Below are 21,699 nucleotides of genomic sequence, written 5' to 3'. Positions count from 1 at the left end.
TTTCCTGATTATGTTTGATGATAGCATTGTTAGCAGGAGAGGAGATATACAGTAACCTCTGGAACTCCTTACCCCAATCTGTCCAGTTAACTCCTACTAACCGTATCTTCTACTACCCTCATCAGTTCATCCCTCACAGTTCCTACCTTTTGTCTCACCAGCTCCTCCCTCTTAGATTGTAAGCTCGCATGAGCAGGGCCCCTCTAACCCTCTTGTTTTTGAATTATACAGTTGGTGTATTGTCTCCCTGTATATTGTAAAGCAATGCGCATACTGTTGGCATTATATAAATCCTGTATAATGATAATAATCATCTCTCTAACAGAGCCCTAGAGAGCAACATAAAACCTAACAGGGGTTCTAATTTTTCTCCGCTCCATTCCTTATTTTGAGGCCCACCCAATGTTGTAGGCCCTCAACACCATGCTTACACAGGCTTAGTGTCATATATGCATCTTGTGGCCTCTTGTGGGCTAAGTACAGCATTATGCGGCAGGCAGAAAACACACAGAGTCCATGTTCGGCAGTAAGAGTGTATTGTAGAAAAGTACAAGAAGTACAACAGGCCCAACGAGGGAGCACACTCGACCAGAGCCACTTACAACTGAGACAGTGGTGGACCCACAAGATGCAGAATGGAAGATGCCAACAGGGTCTGGAACAAGGAGCGGAATGCATTCTGGCCGGTCCACACCCTAAAGGAAAGACTTCCTGGAAGGTAGATATAGTCCCTGCACTGTCCCTACTCCTCTGGAACCCTTCCCTATCTCTAGTACTGTCCCTGACACACAGGGTTTCTTTCCCTATGCTAGCCACTCACAAAAAGCACCCCAAGCCCAGGAGCCGGAGTTTAAATAGACTCTGCCTGACCCAAGATAGGTGCTAAAGTCACATTGGGCGTCAGCATACAATCGGATTGCTGCCCCCTGTGACCAAGGAAACCATAGAGAAACCAAGTTCCCTTCAACTAGCTCCCCCATCTGCATTGCCACTGCGGTTGAACGCCACCTGCAGTGGAGAATACAGACTGCACCTGCCTACAAGCTAAAGGCTAGTTACACTTTTTCAATTCCACTTTTTTCAGTTGACAAGTATCATGCCGTTTACGCAAATGAATATGATGCATCAATGGTTCTACAAAGCAAAATGTATAAAAATTCACAAACAAGTCAAAATTATGTAACATGAGCATAGAAAAGCACTAGTCAACATGGAGTGGACAAGAAGCAAACAATCAAGCACGCAAAGCACACCAGCCTACACTTATGTGATATGTCATACAGCTATGCCAGACAGAGCTGGATCATCCACATGACAACCTATTCAGGAGCCTACAGCATGTTGGATGTTAATGGGGCCCACCTTCATACTCCTGCAATAAACCAGGGGGATAACACATATGTTCAGAGCTGTGCACCGACCTGTCATTCCAGAAGACAGAATGCACTTGGGCACTTGGTGTCTTATAGGATTATGACAGTACAGGCACAGTGGGGGCACCTTCTCTGTTCCTACTGCAATCTTTATCAGTGTCAATGAAGTGATATAAAGCAAAGAGCTACTACCTTGCTTAGGGCCCCGTTTTACCTTAAACCCTCTCAGATGCCACGCCAAAGCTATGATATCTGTGCCTATGACTTGACTTGCCATTATAAGAAAGTGTATCATCATTTATCAGCTAAATACAATTGATAAAACCCCTATAAACTAGTAGGCAGTAACCGATGACAACCAAAGACCCTCTTTTAGTAACTGGGCTTTCTAAAACAAAGGAAAATGGTGTGTAAATTTGTGCTGCGTATACATCGCTCCTAGAAGTTGTTAGTGCACATAGGCTGAAGATTTGTCAATGAGAGGTTTTACGGCAGCCGCTCCAACGATTTGGGGAATTAAAATCGCCATCTTCTCCCTCTCCTCTGTGCAGCCCTTCCGGGACAGACCAGATTGATTCTGATTGGCAAGTGCCATCACAGTGAATCGGTCTGGTGCATTCCAGAAGCACTGCATGGAAAAGAGGGAGAAGAATGGGGATTTCAAATCCCCAGACCTCTGGACTGGCTTCGGGGGTGCTGACAGCTCAGCAACCCCAGAGGTAAGTACCAGTGGGGGAGGGGTGGGGGGTTAACAGTGTTAGTTACTTAGGGGTTAACCGTCTATGAGAGTTGTTTACTGAATGTTAATAGTTATATACTAGAAATTTGTCAGAGGAGTTAAGGCACATACAGTGCAAACTGGTCACCACAGGTAATCTACAAACACTGCTGGTGCAAAAACTGGCTGGTCAATTCAGTGGCCTGTAGGGGACCATCTTACAGCTGGCATGAGTACTGGGAAGTGAGCTCAGTGAGCATGGTTTGTAAGGGGAACACAGACAAAGTTCAACACCCAATTTGTGTGGTGAAAGTGTGGGTACTGCAGAGTGTGGATATTATTGAGGTAAGGCCAATTTGTGGCCTGGAGGTGGGATCTTAATCGGTAAAAAACAATGTATGCTGGAGATAAGATCCCAATGGGGAAATACCAATGTGTAAGCTGGAGGTATGATCTTCTCTCTATAGCATGCTATGTTCACCTAAGTTCAAGACTCAAAGCAGAACCCCCCAATAACAAACAGTGGAATTTACACTTTGTACTGAATGGGATAGGATAGTATACATCAGGATAGAAAAATAGGGTACACTGTCGTTCTGCAGTATTTTGGTTCTAACAACACTAGTACATTTCCAATAAAGACAAACATTTCCAAATTTAAGACAAACATTACAATTAAAAATATTTTCCCAGATATTTACAGATTTTAATGTTTTAGTTTCCTGGATAGCATTAGTTCTGTTATTGGCCAAATTGTGTGCAAAATTTGGCAAGTGTATGGCTGCTTTTGCTGTGTACAGCGTCAGGGATTTTTTTCATCCGAAACATGCAGGAACGGCGTTCAGTCACCTCCAGCAATAGCCTCTTACCCGCCGCTGACTTCTGTCACTTCCACATACAGAAGCCGGTGACAGCACTCCCTCCTGGCGGTACGTACAGCCCTACCTGCCCTGCAGTATCTCTATGAGAGAGTGAGGGGGCAGGGGATGTACACAGCAGCTCCACTGTCCCAGTGGCAGCTCCTCTTAAAGCCTGCGTGAGCAGGCTGCACACACTCTGTAAATGTAGCAGCTGCTAGTCGGCAGCAGCCCCTCTCTCCAGGTGAGGATTTTGGTGAGAAAGGGCAGGTTTGGGGTAAACTGGCTTGTGAAACATGCACTACCTAACTCTGCACCCTGTACATAGCAAACTCTTGATCCCTGCCCCCCGTACATAGCACACTCCTGAGCCCTGCACCCTGCACGTCCCACACTTCTGAGCCCTCCACCCTATATTTAGCACCTGCGCCCTATATGTACTGCAGTCCTAGGTCCTGTACCCTGTACGTGGTGGGCTTCAAAGCCCTGCACCATGTACATAGCACACTCCTGAATCAGGCACCCTGTACATAGTGTACTCCTGAGCCATACACCCTGTATGTAGTGCACTCCTGAGTCCTGCACCCTGTACATAGCGTACCCCCTGAGTCCTGTACCCTGTATATAGCGCACTTCTGAGTCCTGTACCCTGTATATAGCCCACTCCTGAGTCCTGCACCCTGTATGTAGTGTACTGAGTCCTTCGCCCTGTACATAGTGCACTGCTGAGTGCTGCACCCTGTACGTAGCACATTCCTGAGTTCTGCACCCTGTATGTAGCACACTTCTCAACCCTGCACTCTGTATGTAGTGTACTTCTGAACCCTGTGCATAATGCATTCATGGTATTTAACAATGCCTCTGTAAGGTCCTCCCATTTTTAGTGCAATTTGTCCTAACCCGCCCTTTCATGCAGTGTGCTCTCCCTCTGTAGGGGTGGCCCTGTATAGCGCATAATAATTGATTGTGGAACCGGCTTCCTCTGTTTATTGGATCGGTTTATTATGCCCACATGCTTCTCCTAACTGTTATGGCAGCATAAGAAAATACCTGAGAACAAGTTTATTCTATACTAGTATTTTTAAACTTTAATATAGAAACATATGGCGTGCAATTACAAGTTGTTGTGGTAGATATACTGATAAATGTATTAAATGAAACAGAAGGATAACAGGCTCCCACAATCACCTTAAAAGGTGAAAACACTTCTTGGAAACATTAGAAGGCATGGCAACAGACAAAGCAGAAACACTTGCTGATAAGGTGTCAGCACAGTGATTGCATGGTATGTTACAAGTAGTTTCCCTGCATTTTACAAGGCTGTCAGACTTGTTTCCTGCGTAACACACAATGCAGAAATTTAGACAACTTGTTAAAATGAAAAGGACATTTTTGTTCACTTGTACTTTTCCTAAATTAGTTTTTTTCATGAAGGTAACCATGCTAGTACTGCCAACTATCATTAAGGGGCATAGATGTCTTTCATTATCCCCAATATCAGCTTTTCCCATATCTTCTTTTTCCTGGCCTAATATCTACAAATAATTCTAAACAAAACAGTATAGTCTGCGCAGGAAACCTGTACTGGCATGCTTAAATGTAATATACATTTATTTTAAGACATCAGATACATCTCTGTGTTGAATGGACTATTTCTCAGTACAAGACTGATGCAAGCAGTGGTGCTGTTGTGGAAATTTTATTATGTGTGTTTTATGGATTGTTGTCATCTGTCTCCCTGTGTCTGATTTAACCAAGGAGCGCTCTAGCAGAGCGCAATTGGGTTGAATCGGGATCAGCGGTAAAATCGTGCTTGGAGACGTGTGGGCTTGGAGACGTGTTCTCTGTGTGCGTGGACGTTTGCCGGTTTGTAAGTATCAAGCGCAATGCGCTGGGCTTCTTGCCTTCAAATGTCTATGCACATTAGAGAAGCGAAGTCTGCATAACGAGAGAAATATATTATTATATCTCTGTGTGGCTACTCTATCCCTTTTGGATACATATCTGCTTTAATAAGAGGGCATTGATATCTGCCTTGTTAATATACTTGTACCGTATATTGACAACATCATTAACAATGTCCCTGCAAATCAGCCTGTAAGAACAAGTAAAATGATCTTACTAGATACTGGTTACTCTAAGCAGTATTGAGTGGGCTCCATGCTGACTAAGATGGTGGATGTGGCTGGGTGGAGAGCAGTGTACATGCCTCAAGTGGATGAGACATGTGAACGTCTCCCTCCCGCTCCTGTGGATGCCCTCCCCTTTAGTGTCATTTCCTTGTGTAGTCTCATTTCCTATGTAGTTTCATTTCCTGTGATGTCATTTCCTGTGTTATCATTTTGTATGGAGGAAGCGATTAGCTGTTGGGGCCATGACTTCCTGTTTGTCACTTCCTTTTGTTGTCCATGAATAAAAGCCAAGAGCCTCTGCCCAGGAGAGGCAGATGAAGGAACGATGGAGCTAAGATGGTGACTATTTCTGTTTATTGGTGAAATGCGGGAGAAACGGGTTGTTTAAAGATGCATTATACTGAAAAGCTGGAAGGGAGCTTAATAGTGCAAAAGAGTATGGTGGTTTATCTATGACAGTGCACTATTGCCATCGATGTGTGTATAGGGGGGCAGTTAGAGGTGATGTTCAGTGCAGGCACTGGCATATACAAATTCACTATTGTTGAAGTTTTAAATGGTTTTTGCCACACTGTCAAAAGTTCCTCTGATTCCTTGATCTTACTTTGAGGAGGTCTTACTATTTCTCACCAGCATATGGAGGTGAATTGAAAAAAGTTCCTTTGTTATAGAGAACCTTCAGCAACACTTGCAAACAGCTGTGTGACACAGTGTAAGAGCCATTCTGCCATTGCTAGCACTTTCTTCTGCTGTCCCAGGGCACAGCTTAAAGTGAGTCAATATAGTCACTGACCAACAATGTAGGAGCTCTAAGGATAAGGGGACACCCCTCAAAACGCGTCAGCTCTTTTTGGACCATTAACCACTAGTGTTAAAGAGGCTTTATATTAGGGGTTCAAATGCCAGGTGCTGAAGAGCTTTTACTTGCGAGGAAAGGGGGGTTGAGTGTTGGGGGGGTCAATAAAGTGGAAATGTCAAAAGCAGACTGGAACTTCAACTTTAACTATGTCTTCATAGATGTTCTCTAGGCACATTTGGCTAGAGGGTCATAGATTATCTAAATATACAAGCCACAGCCACGGCAGGGCTGAAAGCATCAATATATTTAAAAGTGGGGGTGCGCATCACTGTTTCGTAAAGGGGACTCAAGTAGGGCTACGCTGTTATTATATAACAGTACAAAAACCCTTATAATATTGCCAGTAGGATTGACCCAATGATATCTTGGTAGAGGGTCATCATAATAACATTACTTCTAAAGTTGTAGATTTGCAACAGACTTCAACAGAATAGTCATTAAACACAAAGCAAAACTGTTATGTTCACACCTCTCTTCGTCTAATCTTTGGATTGTAAACACATCTGTGAGCAAAACACAAAGAGCTCAACAGACATGTTACATCATGCTAACACATGCAATGGGAGAAATTCCATCTCTCAAAACACATGGCTTCTAAATTAATGTGGAAGAGAAATAGATTGTCTGAGGGCTTAAATTAGCAAACCACACAATTATATTAGGATATTTCAGACATCAAATGTATGTTCTAGGACATATATCATCAGAGGTATTTTATTGTGTTTAGTTTCTTTGAAATACAATATTAAAGGGATATGGTGTTACTAAAACAACAACCATAGGTTTGTCAAGAAAACAAAACCTCAAAACAAGTAAATAAATAATCAATGTGAAATATGTAACATCTGTCTACAACCAGTGGGAATCCTTCCTTCATTGATCTGGCTAAATCGGGCTACAATCTGTCTGGCTGCAATGACTTGTAGCTTTCACATTATCAAAGCACTGGCTGGTTGTATTGCTCAATTGATTAAGCTGATTACAAGATGTTAGACATACTGTACAAACAAATATTTTTTCTCTAAATTCTAAGATATGCACATTCGTTTGAAAGGAGTAGGCTGGCCATAGACGGTTTGAATTTCAGCAGGTTCAGCAGGAGCCAGCCGAGGATCAAACCATGTGTGGGCAGATCAAACCATGAATGTACCCAGATTTTCGTTAGCAATAATCACTGTGTTCTCCTGGGTGGCTTCCCTCGCCACCCCCCCCCCCCCCCCCCCGGCTTCCCGGCTTTCCTCGCCTGTGGAAAGAAATTTGCGTCGTCTATAGCCTGCCTAAGTATGTATAGGAACCTACAAACATCCCAAATACATTATCTGCATAAATATCCTTTTTGGCCAAACATGCATGTCTATACGCTGATCAGACAACCTATGCGCTAGTATTATCCCATGGGAATAACAGTGGCACTTTGGGAAATTCAATTTCTGTCAATTAATTCCCTCCTTCCTCAGGAAGGTACAAAAACCTCAGAGCACACACTGTGCCCACAGTCATGTGACTGTTTCCAATCAGACCCTTGCTGGCCAGACAGGGTGGTGATCATGTCATGTATATGGGTAGCCATAGCACGACCGCTATAAGATATGTCAGTTGGTATTGACCATAGAATTGTAAAATATTTCTAGTCACCCCCAACTGTCAAAGAACGTATGGATGGAGATTGCCAGAAGACTATTCTGACAAGCATAGTCTGAAGTGTCATAAGCTCTCTCATAAACTTCAAGGTGAAAACATCTTAGTGACTCCTAATACACACAGGACAACTGGAGAGAAAAAATGGAAAAAGATCACGTGGGACAGGGCTTTCACAATGGCAGTTTGCAGCAGGTACGTTGCAAAACATCTGGAAGGAAATCTTCCTTAAGTGCTGTAATTGAAGTGTACCCAAAGCTTTTTTTTTGTTAGCATTTATGGTATTCTCTTCTAAAAACATATGGCCTTGCATTATAAAAACATGAGTGAAAGAAAATGATTCCATCAAGGTTCTAGACCTTGAATTTTTGCCAAAGAGGAATATTCCACTCAGCTTCCAATGCACCAAAGATGACCGTATTGTGAATACAGAAATGATAAAATAGATCACTGGTTCTCAAACAATGCTTTTTGTACCACTTGGGGACTTCTGGTTTAGGTTTATGGGGGACGTCTACTTCTTACAGAAAGTTCATCATAATAGTTTCAACAAATTAATCGCATATGAATGGATATAACCAGCATTTATAAATAGAGGGCACTAGTGAAAAATATAAATTTTATTGGGTACTTGAGATTAGGTGGCCCTCATTACAAACACTGCCTTTTATCAATGAGTACGCAATATAATATTTAACAGAAAGGCAGACAGAAACATTAAATAGATAGATGGATAAATAGATGTAGTAGATTAAAAATCCTTTATTTTTACAGCCCAAATTAAACATAAATTGTTGGTCATAGTTAATATTTCCTTAACTTCTTTTTATGAATTGCTCTTATTAATGTGCCCATTCAAGGCCAGTGGGGAGTCTGCAATTATTTCTCTGAAATTTCTACGGAACATGGTACAGGTGCAGCACTGTGCTATTAAATGATACAAATCGTATGCATAAATTCATGCGCTTAGTGAAAATGACGTGTTTAAACTAATAAATATAAAATAAAGTGACCAAAATAAATGGAATAAAATAAATGAGAAAGCCGCAATCCACAATGTGCTTGAATATAAACTATGCCACGGGTAATCAGACTTCCAAAACAATCACTCCGGTATCAGCCGAGATGTCCACACAGCAAGCCGCAATCACATTAGCACATGAAAGAAAAGATCTCCATAATGCATAAATCCTTAAATTACAGATTGCTCACTTACATTTGAATGAATATACATAAAGCTCAAATGGCACACGCCTCTGCAGACTGCAGTCATGTACGATACCGTCACTGCCTGGACTCCACCCCGACGTTTCGCACACTTGCGTCTTCTGGAGAATGCCGAAATGGCAGGGACAATTTATAGAGGCTTCTTATAAGATCCTATTTATTAAATGTTACATGAGTGTCTTTATCTACTTTCAACATGATGTTGCTGAAAGCAACATCATGCTGAAAAGATGGAAGTGTCATCGGAAGAAGGGTAATAGCTTTTTAATGACATGAAGGCTCAGAGCAGGAGGAGCCTATAGTAAGCCCATCCACTCCCACAAACCTGCCTAACACCGCTTCCAGAGGCTCACCTACTTGAAACACTTTTTACCACAAACGTTGCATCAGAGACAAGAAAAAGTTGCCTCTTTTTGAAACAAAAATTCTTGGATTTGTACTGAGGAGCACCTGGTACAAAAGTTCATCCCCCTTGATGGACTTTTTGAAACATTTAATGGTTAATACGCGTTTCAGGGCAAAAAGCTTTGGACCAGAACAGGTTCTATCTATTCTAAATTTCAACCACAGATCTCTTCTTTAAAGGAAAAAAATCACTTTATGGTAGATCCGTCAGAACCAACCTTCACTTCTATCAGTCCAGTGCTTTCGCACACACATCAGGCTTTGAAACAGAAGAGATTGTACAACCATAACACATATAGCTATACACGTTGCTCTTGCACATTGATGGGGAGTACTCACTACATCACTGAGAACAACTGACCATAGCCTCATAGATGCTATAGACATTACAACTAAGTGCTGGAATGCTGCATGCACATTACTGGTTTCGGCATCAATGGGTGGAGGGTTTAGAGGCATGAGGAACATGTGCCAACTTCTCACCCTATGACATCTAATGCTTATGGGGCCAAAGTATATTTATTGTTGCTTTTAAGATGCCATGGGACATTAGAAGGAGGTTTTCATGCAAGCACAGTCTGACTCCATACAAACTGACCGGACAGAGCTGCAAAGTGTTCCATAAATGTGTAAGATAAACTTAGCTGACCTTGTAAACTTGTTAAACTGGAAAGGCAAGGTAGAAAAAAAGAAGAAGCCATTGTTGGCTTATCAGCGAGGATCAGATTTTTGAACCAGCCCAACAGCAAGCTCCCTCTCCAATGTTAGCCGGTCCCATATGCAGGCTCAGAGACACAAGGTCCAGGTTAGGCGACAGTCATTTTTTGTTGTCTCCTCATAAAAAGTATGTTGACTGTGTTGTGTTCAAGTGACAGGCCCATATTACCTAAATATTTATGTATAGCTGTTTAGCGCTAGGATACTTTGGGGTCAGAAAATCTGACAGATGTGTATTTCCAATGTAAGTGAAATAAAAAAGACGGGCACAGATGTTAGAGAAGGAATGTGCTCGGTCATTCATTTTGTCCTTTTTTGAAAATTCTATTTTTTTCCAAAAGGAGATGAAATGCAATCAAGAATGTGGAGTCACTATAAATACCTTTCCTGGTTTTGTTCTGTTTCTTTTCCAAAGAACTGAGCCAAATCACAAGATCTGCTCCTTTCAGCACCAGTCAGTTTTAGGTTCCCCTGTGTATTCTCATTATTCTGTGCTATTTTCACCTGGCAAGTCTTTGCCTAATATATGCACTTCACCATAAACTCACTGACTGAATATAAACTGATAAGATATGCTCTTAGATAGAGGGATGCCAAGTCTTCTAGATTTTTAACTCAAAGCAACACATAAGCAATTTCACCAGTGTCATGAATTTAACCCAATCCCTGCTTCCATATGTCAAAGGTTAGGGTGGCCTTAGACACCAGACCAAGGACATGGACAAGCATTGGTCATTATGTCAACATGTGTGTGTTTGGGGAGGAGGGGGCGGGCAGGCAGACACTGCTCATCAATTGAGATTAGTTGGCCAGTGGGTGACTCCCCAATCTAGAGTCATGAAATCATCTTCCCATCCAACCTTAACTGCTTCAGCCCCGGAAGATTTTACCCCCTTCCTGACCAGAGCACTTTTTGCGATTCGGCACTGCGTCGCTTTAATAGACAATTGCATGGGCGTGCGACGCTGCACCCAAACAAAATTGACGTCCTTTTTTCCCTACAAATAGATCTTTCTTTTGGTGGTATTTGATCATCTCTGCGGTTTTTATTTTTTGAGCTATAAACAAAAAAAGAGCGACAATTTTGAAAAAAACACAATATTTTGTACTTTTTGCTATAATAAATATCCCCATTTTTTTTAAAAAAAGCTAATTTTTTCTCAGTTTAGGCCGATATGTATTCTTCTACATATTTTTGGTAATAAAAATCGCAATAAGCCTATATTGATTGGTTTGCGCAAAAGTTATAGCGTCTACAAAATAGGGGATAGATTTATAGCATTTTTATTATTATTTTTTTTTTCTAGTAATGGCGGCGATCTGCAATTTTTATCAGGACTGCGACATTATGGCGGACACATCGGACAATTTTGACACATTTTTGGGACCATTGGCATTAATACAGCGATCAATGCTATAAAAATGCATTGATTGCTGTAAAAATGTCACTAGCAGTGAAGGGGTTAACACTAGGGGGCGATCAAGGGGTTAATGTGTTCCCTAGTGTGTGTTCTAACTGACTAGGGGAGATGACAGATCGCTGTTCATACTCTGTATGAACAGATGATCTGTCACTTCTCCCCTCAGAGAACCGGGATCTCTGTCTTTACACTGAGAGATCCTGGTTCTCGCTGTGTTACGACCGATCGCGGACCCTGGCGGTGATCGAGACCGCTGGGCACTCGCATGGCCTCCGGCGGCGCGCCTCTAGGGGCCGCCTTGAGGAGCGACGTAACATGACGGCGGTTTGCCTGCCTGTGCCATTCTTCCGCAGTATAACTGTGGCGGCTGCTCGGCAAGCGGTTAAACAGCTGCATCGGGTAACTCAAATCACTAAAAGTAAGACTGACTTGGCCTAGAAAGAGTCTATGGTAACAGTCTAAAAGAGTAGGTATCGTGCGTTCTCTTTATTAGTCTTCAAACTGGTACTTGGGTCCCTTTGGAGCCTCCCTCATCCTAGGCCCAGGCTGTACATGGAGCTTTGACTATCCACTAAAGTTATACATTTGCCAGTTCAGTGACAGAGGACATAATTTAGTGTCAAGAGTGGACACAACTTCATCTCAATTTAGGAAGAACTTTGGTAGTACTGATTATATACTCTATATATATTTTATTTCTATAGCACTTTTCTCCTTGGAGACTCAACGCTCTTAGGGGGTGAGTTCACTCATTTGAGGCAAAATAACCTACCAGCATGTCTTTGGAGTGCGGAAGCAAACCCACACATGGGAAACATGCAAAATCCATGCATATAGTGTCCTGGTTGGAAATCAATCCTACTGCTAGCTACTAAGGCCTTCCATACACAGAGGAATTTTTTTTCCTGCAACCTAAAGAAATTAGCTTAATTTCCCCATCAACACAGACAGTGTTGATGAGGGAATCCCTCCTTCCAGGCCATTGTTGTACCCAAGTTGATCGATCAACTTGGTACATTCAGACTTCCCATACACTGTTCGAATCTTGCCCAGTTCCTGCCATGCCTGAGCTACTACATGAAAAACTGATAATGTTAATGTTATATAAACAAAGTGAACTCCATAATTTATTTTTCATATAAACTAATTTAGTAAGGTGAAGACAACTGGGCAAAAAACAAAGTATGCTAACCCAAAATAACCAATCAGCAATCATCTTTCATTGGCTTGACTGCTCGAAATCTGAGGGTTGCTGCACTTTGCACATGATCATACCTCTTTAAAGCAGGAGCCCCCAAACTCTTCAGCTGATTGACCCCATCATTAAGTTTCAGACTGTTCATTGACCCTCCCAAACATTTATTATATGAAAATAATTTAAAGCCCCCTCCCCCCAACACTGCAAGGGTTAGCTGCCTGCTATGTCTAGGGAATTTCAGAACATTCTGTATTACTAACCTTATACCCGACTCCAAAGGGCTCTGGCGCACTCCTCCTTCGCTTGAAGCTCCGATCTATGGGCTGAGCCTTGGCATCATCGTGTACACAGTTGGGGGCAGTTGCAGCACTGGTGGGAGCCTGCTGGAGCGAGGTGTAAGGTAAGTATTCTCTCCTTAACCTTCTGCCCCTAGACATGATGAGCAATTAACCCAGTGCAGTGCAAATGTAGGCTCATTGCAAAGGTGGATTTTTTAAAAAATTTTCATGGAGTTGGGCTTTAAGTAATACAACTTCTCACTGTGAATAATAATAATAGCAATAATAATACTTTTCTTGTGTGTACGGTCAACACTTACTCTTGGTACCTGCAGCTACCATTATGGTTGTTACAATAGTGAATTTTTATGAATGCACAGCAATCAGCTCTTTGTCACCGCTTCCATCACTATAGGTCTACCCACTGGTTCTAGATTTTAGTTCAAGGTGGATGTGAACATTGGCTTTCTCACATTCTGAGTATGAGGTGGAATAGTATGCTCAGATCTGCCTTATGGGAAAACAGATGGCAATAAATTCCGGACAAAGGTCATTATCCTTCCCTCTCTACCCAAAACAAAAAAAATAGACTTTAACTGATAAAACAGACTTGAAGGATAAGTAAAAAACTTAAAAAGGGGACAGGCAAACATATCAGCTACATCCCACGGGTCTCACTTGCATCTGTAGATATTCATAGAGCTCTTGTCTCCTGCATGACAAAGAAACCCTATAGGTGTGAATGTATTGTACTCAATGTCACTCAGCTCTCCGGGGCATAAGGCTGTTGTGTCATATTCCAGGTGACATGACCACAGGCAAAAGAATGCAGAAAAACTATTTGATTAAGATCACTGTGTTTTGTAACCATTTACAAAGTGACATTTCTCACCATTAGTTAAAACGTCACAACATTTGTGTCCATAATCGTTCCAAAAGTCCAACGATAACCCGTATTGTGCTTTCAAACTTGCAGACAGGGCAGGCTCGTCTGAAGTTTTGTGCACAACACAAGCAGGATAAACTCTAGAACTGCATAAAGTCCAGGCACTGCTGGCTATAGAACCAGAGTTATGTTGTAAAGGTGAGATACATCTGGGAGGAAGAGTTACGACAGGCAAGATCCGGATCCGGTGTCTTCAAATGAATCATATTTTCTATAGAAAACTTGTCTGTCTAGGAAGCCAAATTTCAAGAATGTGAAAAATAAAGTAAAGTATGGAGCATCTGACCGCCTTAAAATACTAGATGCCTGGCTGTCATGCTCAACTGTTTCCTCAATATTTTCACTGATTGACAAAGACCAAGTATGCAGAGAAGATCTTATGACTTTTATCTGATTTCCTGATCCTTGCCTTTGTTCTGAGTCAGTGCCACAAAGTAATTTTTAGTCTTTAGGAGGTCACCAATCAGACCCACCATATTTGTTTAATGACAGGTTTAACCTTAAAAAATATATATGTATGTATTGTTTTTTAGTTTTATTTGAAGTAGGAAAGGGCTAGTACTAAAATAAGACAAGGGGTGCAATTTAGTGTGGCTAAATTGAGCTGAATATTGGGTGTAGCTTAAATATAGCCTGAGCCTACATACTGTATACACAACTAAAAAATGCCAGATATTTGTGTCCATGGGAGGAAGAATTCCCTGGCATTGTTGGTCAATGGAAGGGAAAAAAAGATGCATTTGTATCAGTGTTGGGGGGACTGGTGCTCAGTAGGGGGTGAGGGGGCAACACTGATGCCTCGAGGGTGGGGTGGGAGGGATTGGTGCTTAGCAGAGGGTGGGGGGTTGGGGTTGGGCTTTGTAGGTTGGCTGCAAGCAATAGTGCCCAGTGGAAGGAACAAAAGAGTCCAATGGGAAGTAAGTTTAGACTATAGTGCCCACAGAGAGGTTTGCAACCTGTTCACAGGAGACCAGAAAGAGACACACGCCAAACACCACCATCTTTAAGTGCCTCCCCCAAATTTCAACCAGAAGGACTATATCTTTCCCATTTCCCCTTTGAGCATTTACCCAGGACTCCATCCATGGGCCTCAGTGGGTCCTTTTTGTCCCACACGTACTGTAGGAAGCCCTCCTTGTTTGGGCTCCTGATTCTCACTTGGATGACCATTGTGTACCTTTCAATTTAACAACTTATGCTGGGTCCTTTAGGGCGATATCGGTTTCCCGGGGCCACATTGTGCTTCCTGTTTTTAATCCAATGGAGTGTGCTATAAGCACCTGATTGCTGCAATTAGCTATCATATCCTTTTTAACCCTGAGGAAGGAGTATCTCTAGTAGACTCCAAAATGCGTTGGGTGAAGGACTCTCTCTATATACCATCTATTTGTAACTATTGCATCATCAGTAGTGGCTGTTATGTATACTCCATTACATATGTTTTAATCTTTGTATTTCTAATAAAATATACAAATACTTTTTCTACTCCATTAATGCGTTACATTTATCTGAGTGCCGTTAAAGTCCAAACCCTAAGGGGAACTTTTCTTTCTCTAGTGAAGGATAGGGGAGAACAAGAGTGTCCAGTAGATGGCAGGACAGAAAATTGGCACCCAACGGGGTTGGGGAGGAACATGAATACCCAGCCAGGGTGAGAGGGACAACAGTCCCAGCGGGGAGTGGGAGAGAACAAGAGTACCCAGTAGGAAGGTGGGGAAGAACAATAGTGCCCAGTGGGAAGTGGGAAGGAACAATAGTGAACAGGTGGGGTAAACATTTACACTTACTTTGCACGGAGGTCTATGTCCTGGGCTGCTGCCCTCTCCTTCCTCTTCTTGCTGCTAGGTCTATGCAGACTCTGTCGGGCAGGGGAGCACTTTATTGCACACAGTCTGCACAGAGATGAAGCTGGGTGCTGGATCAAGCTCTCCAGCATTTGGCTCCAGGACCCAAGTTCCGACTACAGACAGTCCTGTGGGACTGTCCACAGGGACAGTCTGATGGAATTTGGGGCAGTCTGGGCATGTGTAAAAGAGAAGCTTTCCTCATTTTGTTCCTATCACTTGCTGATGCATCCCTGAGACAGGAAGTGAAGGGACATCTCTATATAGGGGTGCAGAAAAAAATAAACTGACAGGGATTTCTATCACCCCCCTGCTCTATCAGCTTTACATACCAGCTCTAGCTAAAATTATTTTTTATGCCATCTGTACATCTACTGGCAGATCTCTCCTAACTTCCTGTCACAGTGACACATGCGCACTCCTTTTCTTGTGCAGGTGTCACAAGCACAGGAGTGAGGGAAAATGTTTTCCAAAAGGGTCAAGGCATAGATAAAACACTAAGAAAGAAATGGAAACTTTCCCCACTTTATCCCCAAAAATTGGCTACAGTAACAACTTTACCAACTGGCATTACACTTCTTTAGTCCAAAATTTTATCTCCAAATGATTGCAGTATATCAAGAACAAGTGAAACAATAAAGGTACTAGCCTAAGGTGGATGATTTGCCATTTAAATTTACTGAACACTATGTAGGGCAAAATGTTCTGTTTTTTTTTTTAAGAAAAGGTACCGGAGCTTTGGACTATCCAGTTGTCTAGTGACAGTTTGCATTTACAATCAATTTTTTCCCATGTACAAATTTTTTTCAACATGAAATAATGGTTTAAAGATATTTACAATGACAAATTTACAGATAAGACATTCCGTGCATGCATGAATAATTCTTTGACAGCGATCAAATTATATACATCAATGTTTATCAGTTTTAGTACATTATATACTCCATAGATGTTTGCTAAATATCCCTTGGGCCTTATCATTTTCTATAAAGCACTTCTATAATTTTCTGAATTTACCACCAGTATCAAATGTATATTCATATGTCTAAGAGACTAGGCTTTTCTGAAAGAAAAAACATTATCTGTTTTAAAAATAATAATATAAAAAAAAAATGTTTTAAGCATATTTTACTGAACTTTCAGAAGTGAAGGCTATAGGTACATGTAGCACTAGCTGAGATCTTGTAATATACAGTATGTACTATCTGCATGTGTTGTCAATAATCTCAAATAAAGTCCAATATTATTTTTCTGACATACCATTGAATTAAAGTATATGTGAAACCTTACCTTGTAAAATAACCCATTTGGTTTAAAATAGAGATGAAAGACAAAACATTTGTGTATATACTGCATATACAGTACCTCACAAAAGGGAGCACACCACTCACATTTTTGACAGAATTACACTTTGCTACAATGTAAAGTCGTGAGTGTACAGCTTGTATAACAGTGTAAATTTGCTGTCCCCTCAAAATAACTCAACACACAGCCAGTAATGTCTAAACCGCTGGCAACAAAAGTGAGTACACCCCTAAGTAAAAATGTCCAAATTGTGCCCAATTAGCCATTTTCCCTCCCTGGTGTCATGTGACTTGTTAGTGTTACAAGGTCACAGGTGTGAGCAGGGGTGTAGGTGTGTTAAATTTGGTTAAATTTGGTGTTATCGCTCTCATGCTCTCATACTGGTCACTGGAAGTTCAACATGGCACCTCATGGCAAAGAACTCTCCAAGGATCTGAAAAAAAGAATTGTTGCTCTACATAAAGATGGCCTAGGTTATAAGAAGATTGCCAAGACCCTGAAACTGAGCTGCAGCACAGCGGTTTAACAGGACAGGTTCCACTCAGAACAGGCCTTGCCATGGTCGACCAAAGAAGTTGAGTGCACATGCTCAGCGTCATATCTAGAGGTTGCCTTTGGGAAATAGATGTATGAGTGCTGCCAGTATTGCTGCAGAGGTTGAAGGGGTGGGGGGGGTCAGCCTGTCAGTGCTCAGACAATACTCTGCACACTGTATCAAATTGGTCTGCATGGCTGTCATCCCAGAAGGAAGCCTGTTCTAAAGATGATGCACAAGAAAGCCTGCAAACAGTTTACTGAAGACAAGCAGACTAAGGCCATGAATTACTGGAACCATGTCCTGTGGTCTGAGGAGACCAAGATAAACTTATTTGGTTCAGATGGTGTCAAGTGTGTGGCGGCAACAAGGTGAGGAGTACAAAGACAAGTGTATCTTGCCTACAGTCAAGCATGGTGGTGGGAGTGTCATGGTCTGGGGCTGCATGAGTGGTGCCGGCACTGGGGAGCTACAGTTCATTGAGGGAACCATGAATGCCAACATGTACTGTGACATACTGAAGAAGAGCTTGGTCCCCTCCCTTTGGAGACTGGGCCGCAGGGCAATATTCCAACATGATAACAACCCCAAACACACCTCCAAGACGACCACTGCCTTGCTAAAGAAGCTGAGGGTAAAGGTGATGGACTGGCCAAGCAGGTCTCCAGACCTAAACCCTATTGAGCATCTGTGGGGCATCCTCAAATGAAAGTGGAGGAGCGCAAGGTCTCTAACATCCACCAGCTCCATGATGTCATCATGGAGGAGTGGAAGAGGACTCCAGTGGCAACCTGTGAAGCTCTGGTGAACTCCATGCCCAAGAGGGTTAAAGCAGTGCTGGATAATAATGGTGGCCACACAAAATATTGACACTTTGGGCCCAATTTGGACATTTTCACTTAGGGGTGTACACACTTTTGTTGTCAGCGGTTTAGATATTAATAGCTGTGTGTTGAGATATTTTGTGGGGACAGCAAATTTACACTGTTATACAAGCTGTACACTCACTACTTTACATTGTAGCAAAGTGTCATTTCTTCAGTGTTGTCACATGAAAAGATCTAATAAAATATTTACAAAAATGTGAGGGGTGTACTCACTTTTGTGAGATACTGTATTTAAAAAAAATATATATATCTTCCTTCTCTTTTTGTATAAGTGATGACACGACCTCTGTTCTTGGCTGTATTAGCGGCTTAGCAAGGTGAGAGTGAAAAAGCAGCAGTACACGGATCATCAGTGCCTGACCTCACAACTGCGCTTCTGGAAGAATGGTCAAACATTCCCATAGACACACTCCTAAACCTTGTGGACAGCCTTCCTAGAAGAGATGAAGCTGTTAAAGTTGCAAAGGCTCAATATAGAACCCTATGGACTAAGACTGGGATGCCGTTAAAGTTCATGTGTGTGTAAAGGCAGACGTCCCAATACTTTTGATAATATAGTGTAGGTGGACAATTCTGGCTACACAAAATTACATGCAAAGGGGTTGATTTACTAAAGGCAACTAGATTGTTTACACTGTAAGGGGATTTTCCCTAGAACTTAAGCCTCCATACACACTATTAGATTTTCTGCAGATTTTTGTCTTCAGATTTACCAAAACCATATAATATGAGGTCAAATCTTAAGAGCTGCAGTTTGTATGCAATCAGGCAGGCCCTTGCACTACATGGTTTTGGTAAATCGGAAAACAAAAATCTGCAGAAAATCTAATAGTGTGTATGGGGTCTTAGTGAGTGAGGTGAATTTAGCTAAATTACCATCTTCCAATCATGTGCAACCAAAAATACTGTATTTCCCTTGCACATGACTGGGTAATCTTTGCAAAGTGAAACCTCTCTACCTTCACTAAGCTCTGCAGAAAGTTCCCTTGCAAAGTTCAGCTTCCCTTACAAAGTGCAAAGTCTATTTACCTTTAGTAAATCAACCCCCAAGATTTCCTCTGTAAATTGTTTGAATTGTATGGATGAGACACAATGTCTACCCCATGTATGCAACCTCCGGTCATCTCAGCCAACTGTCCATTGTCTCCTAACATAAAGCTACAACATCTGTCATAATGTCATATTTCAAAGCATTGATTGGCTGTAAAAACATCTAGCTAATGATGTTTCCAGATCATCTTTGAAACCTCTGAGCTTTCTCCCTCTCAACGTGTGCCTGAAATATACAAAATCAGGATGACACAAATGATATAGTTTTGTACTCGTGACATCCCCGAAGTTTGTAAAAATAATCATTTGTGAGCCGAGATTGAAAAACATCCTGAGATTTGTCGGTTAGAGGAAAGCAAAATACAAGTCGTTAGTATGTGTAACATGGATTTTTAAGGAGGCTTTAAAGCTAATATGAAGATTCTACAGTATGTAATGTAAAATTGTAGGCTCCTTTTTCATTTTTAACTTAACTACTGCTGCAGCAAGAGTTATATACCTTGTGTTAGCAGCATGCTAGAGAGTTGGACCTCTGCTCATCACAGATCACAGTGGTTCAGGCCTCTATCAGTCTGACATACCCAATGCCCAGTGCTCCCATCAAGAGTGTCCACCCAGCTTATAATCTGCACATACAATACACATTGTAGCGCTAAAGGGCAACAATAAAACATATAACAAGTACAATATGTCATAGAGTGCATATGAATCATACAATAGTAATAAATGTAAAGTGCAAATTCCAATAGCCGAAATCAATAGGAAATAGAAGTCACTGGATGATAAGGTGAGTTCAGATAGAGGTAAAATGATGACAAAATATATGGAAACAGTTCGCACTTGAGGAAAGAACTCTGAAATGGAGTGTATTCAGAAGTAAAAGCAAATAGAATAGCCACAACACCAAAAAGAACACCAGGGATGGTACGTCCTCCACCCGGGGTGAGGGGTAAACACTCTTACCGAACATTGTGGACTCGCATGCCAGCAGCAGTGCGTCAATCATGCTAAGAAAACCAGGACATGGAACTCCGATGTTGGACCCTGGAATTCACATGGAAGAAGGCAGAACTGGAACTCAGACGAAGGTCACTCGGGGTGCAGGCAGTGAATGCAAACACTCTCATCCCATCCGTTTTGATCTACACCATATGGAGGCATTTTTCTTTTTATGATCCCCATATCTTTCTGGATGTGAGTGTTTGCATTCACTGCCTGTACCCCAAGTGACCTTCATCTGAGTTCCAGTTCTGCCTTCTTCCGTGTGAGTTCCAGGGTCCAACATTGGAGTTCCATGTCCTGGTTTTCTTAGCGTGATTGACCCACTGCCGCTGGCATGTGAGTCCATAATGTCCGGTAAGAGTGTTTACACCCTACCCCGGGTGGAGGACGTACATCCCTGGTGTTCTCTTTCCTGTTGTGGTTATTGCATTTGCCTTTACTTCTGAATACACTCCATTTCAGAGTTCTTTCTTCCATATATTTGGTCATCATTTTACCTCTATCTGAACTCACCTTATCATCCAGTGACTTTTATTTCCTATTGGTTTCGGCCATTGGAATTTGCACATTTGCACTTAGCACTTTATATTTATCACTATTGTATGGTTCATATGCACTGTATGACATATTGCACTTATATATGTTATATGTTTTATTGTTGCCCTTTAGCGCAACACTGTCTCACATCTCGTTTAAAATTTTGTCCATTTTTGTGTTAGCTGCTTTTTATTTACTTTTGGGTTAGCGCAGTAATTTCACCCATATTTTCACTTATAATCTGCACATGACTGATTATTCAAAGTGAACACAGCAGTGTTAGTGCTTGATGGAGATGTTTTTGAAGCCATCAAAGAAACGCCAATAGTTGCACAATTTATATTTTAGGCAGCTATATGTTTAACTGTGTCCGTTTATTTGACTGCAGATATAAGGATATACTAAACCTATGATACATTGAAGGAAAGAATCTGTAGGCAGTAGACTACAAGGAACAGTATACTACAGCAGAGCTGCTAAATTGAGATTTCTACTGGACAGGAAAATTCTTTATAGCTCAGCTTTATGTGATGCTTTAATTCCAACTATTTTACAGCCAAACATTACAGAAGACTCTCTCCATAATAAACAAATTCAATTTGATATAATTTGAAGCTTGTGGATTCTGTTTATGGATACTAAGAACTTCCAGTCATTTAGTTTGTTGACCCTTCCTAAAGTCTTCCAATTTACCTATTAACCACTTCAGGACCAGCTCACGACAATATACGTCCTAAATTTGAAGGAGGATATCATTGTTATGGCAGCAG

The 21,699-nt window shown here is 41.7% G+C and overlaps 1 protein-coding gene across 6 annotated transcripts in view; it reads right to left on the bottom strand.

Annotated features, from left to right (window-relative positions):
- Positions 1 to 21,699, bottom strand: part of ARHGEF3 (Rho guanine nucleotide exchange factor 3) — a 492,515-nt gene that overhangs the window by 181,741 nt on the left and 289,075 nt on the right. For 2 of the 6 annotated variants that reach the window (XM_073592253.1, XM_073592257.1), the window contains one exon: positions 12,806 to 12,928. The exons of 2 other annotated variants lie outside the window; for them this stretch is intronic. In XM_073592253.1, the coding sequence (XP_073448354.1) occupies positions 12,806 to 12,928 (123 nt within the window). The remainder of the gene's footprint in view (positions 1 to 12,805; positions 12,929 to 21,699) is intronic. 2 more of the 6 variants (XM_073592255.1, XM_073592258.1) reach the window with 1 other exon arrangement.

The sequence above is a fragment of the Aquarana catesbeiana genome, linkage group LG07 (assembly GCF_042186555.1).
Source record: "Aquarana catesbeiana isolate 2022-GZ linkage group LG07, ASM4218655v1, whole genome shotgun sequence".
NCBI lineage: Eukaryota > Metazoa > Chordata > Amphibia > Anura > Ranidae > Aquarana > Aquarana catesbeiana.
This window is presented reverse-complemented; position numbering and strand designations above follow the sequence as displayed.